Here is a 9,662-nt window from a genome sequence, read left to right on the forward strand (position 1 = left end):
AATTTATTCTTGACATTTGAGTCAATTTCTAGGATTAAAGACTCCTGATCTTTCGTCAAAATTTTCATAATTCCGCTCAAAACGATCCCAGAACAATGAATTTGCGAGACGAACAGGCCGCCATGAATCAGGTAAAACAATATGTTACATGCAATTTGATTGGTCCAATCGCTTGTAGTTAACCAATCGCTGGGCCGTTTATAATCGAGCTAAGACTTCCGCAACAAATAATGCCTTCAGTGATCTGATTAGTTGAAGCTTTCATACACGTCCAATCGCAGGGCTGTTTACAAACGGAAAACGGAGAGACTGTTCGGGAGAGCTCGTGAAAACTCGACGATAAGGTACCTGACCGCCCCTAAAATTTTCTCAACGGATTTAGACGATTCACTAAAATGATCAATTTAAGAAATAAAACGGCGGATTTCCGCGGATCCGCGGAAAATTGCCATGTATGTAATGCTACATTTGTGTATCGTGTTTGTACGAGAGGCGGCACTGGTTAGCATGTCGGCTTCACAGTGCAGAGGTGCAAGTTTCGATTCTGGCTCTGGCCTTCGTGTGTGGAGTTTGCATGGTCTCCCCGTGCCTGTGTGGGTTTTCTCCGGGTACTCCGGTTTCCTCCCACATTCCAAAACTATGCATTGCACGTTGATTGGGCACTCCAAATTGTCCCTAGGTGTGATAATGCGTGCGAATGACTGTCTATGTGTGTCCTGCGATTGGCTGGCAACCAGTTCAGGGTGTCCCCCACCTGCTGCCCGGTGACAGCTGTGAGAGGCTCCGGCACACCCGCGACCCTTGTGAGGATAAAGCGGATCGGAAAATGGATTAATGGATGAACTTAACCATGTGCTAAAAGAATCAGCATGTTTATTTGACTTGACATATACACAACATTTATAATTTATTGTAAAACTGACTTTTGAGGCAGCAGGGTTCAATAGCGGTTAACCTGTTTGCCTGGCAATGAGAAGTTCGGCGTTGGAAAGTTGGCTCGGGCCCTCTTGTGTGGAATTTTCACGTTCTCTCCATGCTTGCATGGGTTTTTCTGTGTATACTTCAACTTCCTCACACAGTCCAAATGTATGTTAGTTTAATAAGTCTCTACATTGTCCATAGATGTATGTGGATGTGAGTATGAATGGTTGGTTGTCAATATGTGCCCAAAAGTAGGCTGGGTTAGGTTCCAGCTCACTCGCGATTCGGCCCATCCAAGCATCCATCCATTCTCTAATCCGCTTAGCTTCACAAGGGTCGCGGGCATGCTGGAGCCTATCCCAGCTGTCTCCAGGCAGTAGGCAGAGGACACCCTGAACTGGTTGCCAGCCAATCGCAGGGCACACATTGACAAACAACCCTTCACACTCAAAATCACACTTCGGGACAATTTGGAGTGCCCAATCAACCTGCCATGCATGTTTATGAAATGCGGGAGGAAACCGGAGTACCTGGAGAAAACCCACGACACAGGGAGAACATGCAAACGCCACACAGGAAGGCCAAAACCAGAATCAAACCCTGCACCTCTGCACTGCGAGGCTGACGTGCTAATTAGTACCACTGTGCCGCCCTGATGACAAGCATTCAAAAACAAAAAATGGATGAGGGAAAATACTTTTGGGGTCTGTCAGCTGTTAGTTGAAGGTTGAGGTCGTCTTTTTTTTCTTTTGGGCGTGAAGTGCTGGAAATGGTGACGGGGCAACGGAGTAAGAACTGGCGCTTGGTCAAACTGAAGACTTGTGGTCACCTGATCCTGAAAAAAAAAACTATATATATATATAAGCCTTTGGTGGCTTTATAAGGGTCTGCAGGGTACAAATCAAGAGCGGAGCTAAGGAGGCTAAATAAGGAAGGAGTTGAATTGCTTTCTGCCTTCAGAGGAGCTCGCTGAAGGGCAACCATGCGTCTCGTAGGCTCCGCTGTCCTGTTCAGTGTCCTGCTGCAGGCTTTGGTAAGATTTCAGCGTGTTAGTCTGCGACTGGATGGCATGGAAGCACATCTGATGCAAGAATGTCGATAGACAGATTGTGTAGGCGTGCAAATTTTTTTTACAGATGAGAGCAGAGTCATAAGTGATCATCTTTACCGATGTGTTGCACGAATGCATTTAGTTTACTCCATTTTTATGTATTCAGTCCATTCATTTTTTTTCCCCATATCAATTCTTGTTTGCCCTGATTTTATTTTGGATCAAATGTTTACATATCTATTTTAGACATGCATATTGATTGTATTTTTTTTTTAATTTAAGATCTCAATATCTTATATATATATATATATACACACACACATACACACACAGTATATATCTCAAAGGAAGTGTACATCAGACTGCTATATAAATTACATTGGTCTTCTCAGATTGCGCAGGCGTACCACCTCATGAAGTCAGAGTAGAAAGCCTTACCTCTTGCTCAGTGCGCTTCTCCAGGTGACTTCGCAGGTCAAGGTTGCTGGGTGGTTGCAAGTAGCTCCGAAACGTATTGGACCAGCCCAAAAGGCAATGCTGTGTAAAAGCAGGGACGGGACATGAAACCAGCTAATTATGCTGCATTTATACAATGTGTTAAAGAGTTTTTGGCAGACTAATTTAGTTACTTTACTGATTTAGTGAATTACTGATTACTTTAAAAAGTTACTCAGATACTTCAGTGACTAATTGACTTTAAGTTAGATTGCAAGATATTTGAATAGTTATATTCAGCAGCTACAGACAACCCTGCTAAACATAAAAATGACCTGGTTTTGTCACCTCGCAATCGAAAGTGTATTTTTAACTGTGACATTTATGAATTCTCTCCGTAAGTCGTCACCTTACCGTGGCGGAAGTGTTTGTGTGTCAATGATCCGAGGAGCTACAGGTAAGATGTCTGCGGTGAGGGACCAGATAAAGCAGGGCTCAAAAGACCCCAATGATGAATACAAATAGTGTATCTAGCTTTCCCTTGCCCAGAAGTGGGTAACGGGGGTCCGCCTCTGCAGCCAGGCCTGGAGGTGGGGCTCGTTGGTGAGCGACTGGTGGGCCACGGGACACGTGATGAGTCATCAACGCACTGAAAACGGGCCACGACGGATTTGTGACATCTATATTCAACCTATAAATATGAGTTTCAATTTCATAAGTGTTCCATAATGTACAGTTATTTGTTGAGAACTTTCAGTGAGTAGCGGTGTGGTAGGAATCAGATGTCTTCCTGTATTTTATTTTTCATAAATTTTAAATTTAGTCAGAAAATTTGACTGGAAAAAATAATGTGTATATTTGTTTATAATTGAAAATGTGCACATTTTGGAGTAAAGCTTTACTGAGTGATGCGTGACCAAAATCACTGGTGCTCAATCAATTTTACTTACAGAGGGTAACCCCAAACTATCGGTTGAATCGAAGCTGCTGCGGCGATGTGCTTTGTAGTTGTAAGATGGTAGCAGAGTGGAGCTAGGGATGCTGACCCTGAAAAATGACCACACACGCAGACGAACGCACGCATACACACCACACCAATGAATAAAACCAACCACATGTGACATACATTATTTTGCCTCAAAATATCACCTTCAATGTTATGTTGTTGAAACTCTATTAGCATTATTTGCATTTTCTTTTCCTGTCGGTATGGAAAACTTGGGGAGGAAAAGAGCAAACATTGTACATGTAAAAATTGTGTGATATTACCTGACAAGAGCTGGTTTGTTTATAGTGTGGGGGTGTGAAGATTTTGGCCTTCTGCACACGGGACAGCATTCTCCAGGGTGAACAGGGACAGGGAACAGTCTACTGTTCAACTTGTACAAGAAGGTGCCTGGATAAAAAGTAGCAGGGATGAGCATTCTTAGCACATTGCACTCGTCAGTTGTCATAGCTGCAAAACGATGACGCATCTTACATTGATGAGTATCTGCGTCGGCAATCGGGTCATCAGTGTCTGCAAACAGTGACAGGACAGACTGCTTCTCTGGGGAAAATCTTTGAGGAGAACCGCGTGATAATCAGTGTCAGGTGAGGACGACAACAAAGGGACAACCAGTGATGGCGGTATACAGTAACTCACTTGGCTTGGGACTTGTGCATGCATTCGCTTTCATTTTGCATTCGGAAATCTTGCAGTTCCTCGTAGAAATCATCCGAGCGTCCTTGCAGGGACTTCTCCACATCAAGGACACCTGACAGACAAAGTACAGAAGTGAAAAAGTTAAAAAGTCTTTTTTTCAGTTTTCCAAAATGGAGGTTAGATACTTAAAGGGACAATCACTTTCTCCTTCACTGTATATTGTGCTGTTCTGTTGTGTGTCCTTAGCCACCTGGGGGCAATATAAAACAGAAATACAGATATACTGTATTGGAGTATCAGCTCCTCTTGGGGCGTCTCAGTACGGCAGTAATATTGTTTTTTTTTTCCTCCAGAGGATAGAGAATACATGCCTGCGAGAAGTGTTTTATTGTCTACACGTATCGTTTGTGTTCAGATACCCATTGCTTAAAGGGTAAGAACACTGCCACATACACATGAAGGGCTGTGCTAATGAGTGAAAATGAAATACACGGCTTGCTTTTTTCCTTGCTCATTCAAGGAGAAGCCGCACTAGTTAGAAAGTTCAGGCTCCACCTATGTTGTTATGGTAACCAAAGCTGGACTTGCCATTGGCTCAGCAGTATAAGGGGCAAGAGACACAACCGGCCATTTAAAATTGGCTAAGTTTAGCAAGACATACAATTCTTTATGCTCGGGTATTTTGACTAAAGCATGTTACAGACAACTGATGAAGATGTTTAAATTAGCGGGGACATGCACAACATGCCTCCTTTAAACCTGAGAACTGTGCTCTTAAAAAGGAACGAAACCCATCAGAAAGGCGTACCTGCTATCCAGTCATATCCAAGTAACGGCCGCAGTTTATGGCTGCTGTTTGAGGCCAGTTCCTCCGGGTGTTCACCGTTCTGAAACGTAACCCGAGCACCCTTCCGCTGAACACAAATAAATAAAAATAAATGAATAAATAAGTAATCTTCTTTTTAAAAAAAATCTTGAAATGTTTTGAGACAAAACTGACCACATGGAAGTAGGAACTTATAATATTTCTTTCAGTGGAATTTCTATGAACAGAGCCCGAAACAGTTTTATTTTTCATTTGTCAAAGATATTTTATTTCTTGCTCTACAATTCAATGCCAGTGTTCAATATTCTTGAGAATAAAAAGTTAATTGCTGTCCAAAAGAATGTACTTCAGTTACTCTGCTTCAATATCACTATATTGGTGGCATAAAAAAAACAAAAAACATCAATGATACTTCTATGACGATCATTTATCATGATAGTTTCTGAGAAAAGATAACATCCTTAAAAGTTTGTTATGGTGACAGATGTAATCATGACCCATCACCCATAAAAAAATACAATAAAAAATATATATAATTCTGTGGTGACGTCATACGTATTTGCTTACCTGTTCTTTGCTGTGATGTGCCAGACATGACTTAATATCAGAAGCTCCATTGTCGCCACCTCTGTGTGGTGATATTTCTGATGGTCGGGCACGTTGAGCAGCCAAAGATGGTGATGAGATCAAACCTCGAGTGCCCATTTGTTGCGCACACGTATCTGAGAGAGATGTTCCAGATTTTTTTTTTTAATTCAGACCATCAGGCAGGAAAATGTTAGCTCTCTCCAACTGTGTGCTTACACTGTATGCAAAATTTTAACAACTTTATCTTCCTCAGTGCTCAAGAGGATTGTTTGAATTGTAGCTTTGGTTGATTTTATGTTTGCATTGCAAAATTGCATTTTTTTTCTTGCATCACCAGTACACAAAAGACTTTGAGAGGGCAAGAGAGGCACGTTTACATTGATTCAACCAAGCAATGCAGTTTGACATTGTTGATCATTTAAAATGCTGGTATAACAAGGTTCATGTTTTCATTCATAATTTGAAAAAGGCACGTTTGTTTCAAAAGGACATTTTATCTGTCAAGAAAAAAAAAGACATTTATCTTATTTCTGCGTAAGTTGGTGTGTGTGTGTGTGTGTGTGTGTATGTTGGGGGGGGGGGGATTAATGCTCGTTTTGGTATAAATGAAGCAAATCCCGGAAAAACAAACTGTATGGCAACCAGTCCAGGGGATACCATGCCTACTGCCCGAAGACAGCTGGGATAGGCTCCAGCACACCCGCGACCCTTGTGTGGACTAGGTGATTAGAAAATGGATGAATGGATGGGTAACAAAAACGTGTTTTGAAAACCATTGACAATTCCGTTTTCCTTAAGGGAAGACTGTTTTGTGCAGTATCGCGAAGTATATTTTTGTGCTAAATAAACACAAACTTTTTTTAACGTAGCCCCATGTTGTACGTAATTCACTTAAGTGTAAGTTTCCTCAGACAAAAGATATGCAACTCGTTGTCGATGCTTCATTTTAACAACGTACCTTAACTGCTTTCCACCTTTTCCCTCTCACTCAAACTTTCTGCCCACGAATGGTATGTTAAATGGTGATTACGTTATCAAAACAAACGTCGTTACACCCTAATGACATCATTTTTTTAAGGACAATACGACAACAAAATCACGTATATTTTTCTTCCGCTTTTAATAATGACGCCGTTGACTGCGCTTCGAACCACAACCCCCTCACTATCACCATAGCAACGAGCAAACCTGGCCACCTGATTGGCTAACAGAAGTTACCCATCATGCCTTGCTGAAGATGCAGACGCGTTGAAATAAATACTTTTTCAACGGCAGAGGGCACTATTGTAGATGCCCTTGATTGATTCATTGATTTTATTTTACAAGAAAAGAATAATGATTTAAACATAAGATTTTTTTTTTTTAGAATTAACTGTTTTATGGGCTATCATCTTTACAATACAATCTTTAATCCATTTATCTTTTTCAGACGTTAATAAGCTAAGCATGTCTTCTTTTCCTTCGTAGGTCTAAGCCAGATGAATTTGCTCATTCTGAAAATATTAAGGAAAAAGTGACTTTGGTTGTCGCTGAAAGTGAAAGTTAACACTTTTTCCTTTGTGATATTAAAAGTTAAATTAAAAGCTACTCCTCAACTGAATACACTCGTTTGGCTCCATGTCATGAAACAGTATCGACCTAATTTATTGTATTTTAAAATGTATTTTATGGTATGACAAATTTGCAGTAGAAAACAAAAACGATCATTCATGGCTCTTCTTTTGATGGGTTTAGGAGTGATTTCCAACACTTTCTAATAGAGGCACGGGGAAAACATGCAAACTTCACACAGGAAGGCCGGAGACGCGATCAAACCCACAACCTCTATACTGTGAGGTCAACGTGCTAACCACTGTACCACCGGGCCACCACAAGTATAATGATAATCTTATTAATTAGGACACATGAAATTGCATTAAAACTCGCTGGCGTATCATGGCAATTGTGTTCGCTTCGTGAACGGAGTGTGAAGACAGCAAGATACGAGCTTGCTGAACACTGGCGTGTTAGAAAGGGTGTTGTGAACTGGTCCGTGTCCATGAATTCACATTAACGTTAGCAGCTGTCTTCCTTGTGATAAGAATGGGCACATTGATGGTTTCGAAAACTATAACCTGATAGTGGTGGTATTCATAGGTGGATTATGTCTGAAGGCCCAGGGCCTGCCACTGGGTGTCTGCATATTAGATGTTTTGTTTGAGGCAAACACTCAAGTGATAATAGTACAGTGAAGTTCACGTCGCCGAGCAACACGTTGCTCTTCAAAAAGTCTTGTAAAAGTGCGGTAGAACAGTCCATCATGGCTTCACCTACATTAAAGCCGTCCATCCGTGGCCGCACGAATAATATACTGTGCTGCGGGTGCTGCCGGGTCACGACCACATAATGATACGCCCCGATAGCCGCCCCTCCGCCTTCCCCGCCGAGCCACTGATGCGAAGCGGCGGGGCCGAGATGCCCACTCAGTATTCCGGTCACGGTTCACCAAGCAGGCCCAGTCCCGTTTTGATTAGTTGACCACACCGGCGCCCGGTTGCACCCCATTATGAGGCGACGGTGCCAGTCACCAGGTTGTATATTCCTCCCTGTCTGTCCAATTAAACCCCCTGCTGGTGGGCTACAAACAATTACATCCTGCCACCGTCGCGCATTAGGCACAGATGAACAACAACAACATAAATTTAAAAAAAAAAAAAAAAGGAGAAAAAAAACCCACACTAATTTCTGTGAAGCAAGCAAAGCAGAGTGTCGTTTCAGTCGTGTGTCAGGATATCAACAATGTCATATTTGAACATTCTATTGGACAGTATAAAAAGGTAAAAGTTGTTAAAAGTGAAACGACTTACCCTTTGAAGATCCTGCTATAAGGATCATTTTTCCCTCTTGATATCACAACTTTTTTCTCAAAGTTAATTTCATTATATTGCAACATTTTTCATACTATTAGACTTTGTTGTGTGTTTAATTTGTTTACATGATTGTATTGCCATACCATGATAACTTTTTTCCTCATGCCACGACATTTTTCTTGTACAGGTCTAACTTTTTCTTCACTAAAATTCTCATTTTCACTCTGAAAGTATTACGATTTAATGAGTGAACTTTAAATTAGTAAAATTATGATTTTTTTTTTTTGTCATCACACTTTACAAAGAAAAAAAAATAGAATTTTGAATGATTTCATTCACATCAAGACTGTTTCCCGTACAACACTTTTCTCATTGTATAATGACTTCTCATCTTAAAAAAATAAAAATAATAAATTATCCACGTTATTCAGTTGAATGAGTATTACAATTGTATTCTTCTAAAATTTGGGACTTTTTTTTTCTTGTGAAATGCCATGTTTGTGATACAACAGTTTTCTCCGTAAAAAATATAACTTTATTCTCTTGTATTTTTCATTTTCATTCGGTCACCATTCTAATATTATGGTTTTATTTGAATAAAATGACCACCTTTTCTCTTAATAATGCAACTTTTTTCTCAGAGATTATTCTCCTGTTTTCAAAACATTTCTTTTCTTTCGCAGCATTAAAACTTTTCCCCACAAAAAAAGTTGATGTTATCTTTTTAGTATGAGGATGACCTTTTCCGAACAATACTGTATTGCTTTATGTTCATAAAATGCAGATTTATTTTCTCTAATTTGCTGCTGTTATATTGCAACTGTTTTCTCCTGTATGCATTTTATTATACATTTTTTGCATAAAAACATCTTTTTTTTTTTTTTTGTAATTTTACAACAATTTCTCTAATACAAAGTAATGGTACATTTTTCCTAACGCATCCATATCCATCATGGCTTCACGTACATTGAAGCCTTGCATCTGTGGCCGCAATCGTACAATCCTTTTAAAATGAGAATGAATCTTCATTGCGATGCTTTTCTCAGATAAAATTATATTTTTATCATCAAAATCAGGATTGCTACTTTTCCTTTTTTTTTAAATGTGGTTTTATTTTGCATTGAAAAAAAAAGAAGAAAAAGCTAAATACTGTGCAAATGAGGTGTTAGTCCAATTCAGCAGATGAAAACACATTTCGGAAAATAACTGATGGACATTATTTCCCGAAAGCCTCACTTGTCATGGGCACAGAAGGAGGAACTTCATTTGTATTGCGTCTCCACACACTCATTTTCTTGGATTTATTGTGAGATGAGGCGACAGTAGAGAGCGGAGGGCCATCTGAAT

General features: G+C 40.2%; 1 protein-coding gene across 5 annotated transcripts; it reads right to left on the minus strand.

The window, feature by feature from the left end:
* Nucleotides 1-1,510: 1,510 nt before the first annotated feature.
* On the minus strand, nt 1,511-6,694 carry miip (migration and invasion inhibitory protein). 5 transcript variants are annotated; one of them, XM_019892388.1, is made up of 9 exons: nt 6,426-6,682; nt 5,446-5,596; nt 4,861-4,966; nt 4,053-4,164; nt 3,888-3,967; nt 3,677-3,803; nt 3,358-3,454; nt 2,411-2,509; nt 1,511-1,756 (listed from the first exon to the last, which is right to left on the minus strand). In XM_019892388.1, the coding sequence occupies exons 2-9, from the start codon at nt 5,581-5,583 to the stop codon at nt 1,631-1,633; spliced, it is 885 nt and encodes a 294-aa protein (XP_019747947.1). In that variant the 5' UTR covers nt 5,584-5,596; nt 6,426-6,682; the 3' UTR covers nt 1,511-1,630. The 5 variants fall into 5 exon arrangements, with proteins under 5 accessions (XP_019747947.1, XP_019747946.1, XP_019747945.1 ...); XM_019892387.1 differs by having other exon boundaries at nt 6,422-6,682; XM_019892386.1 differs by having other exon boundaries at nt 5,446-5,600; nt 6,425-6,681.
* Between the last annotated feature and the right edge of the window lie 2,968 nt (nt 6,695-9,662).

This window comes from Hippocampus comes, unplaced genomic scaffold (genome assembly GCF_001891065.2).
Source record: "Hippocampus comes isolate QL1 unplaced genomic scaffold, H_comes_QL1_v1.1 scaffold137, whole genome shotgun sequence".
Classification (NCBI taxonomy): Eukaryota; Metazoa; Chordata; class Actinopteri; order Syngnathiformes; family Syngnathidae; genus Hippocampus; species Hippocampus comes.

Excerpts from the sequence above, each read along its gene's own strand:
- miip (XM_019892388.1), bottom strand. The coding sequence starts at position 5,583 with ATGGGCACTCGAGGTTTGATCTCATCACCATCTTTGGCTGCTCAACGT. Across the intron at positions 3,455-3,676 it reads AACAAACCAGCTCTTGTCAG|GGTCAGCATCCCTAGCTCCA; the intron begins GTAATATCACAC and ends GTCATTTTTCAG. Across the intron at positions 2,510-3,357 it reads ATAGTTTGGGGTTACCCTCT|CATTGCCTTTTGGGCTGGTC; the intron begins GTAAGTAAAATT and ends GCTTTTACACAG.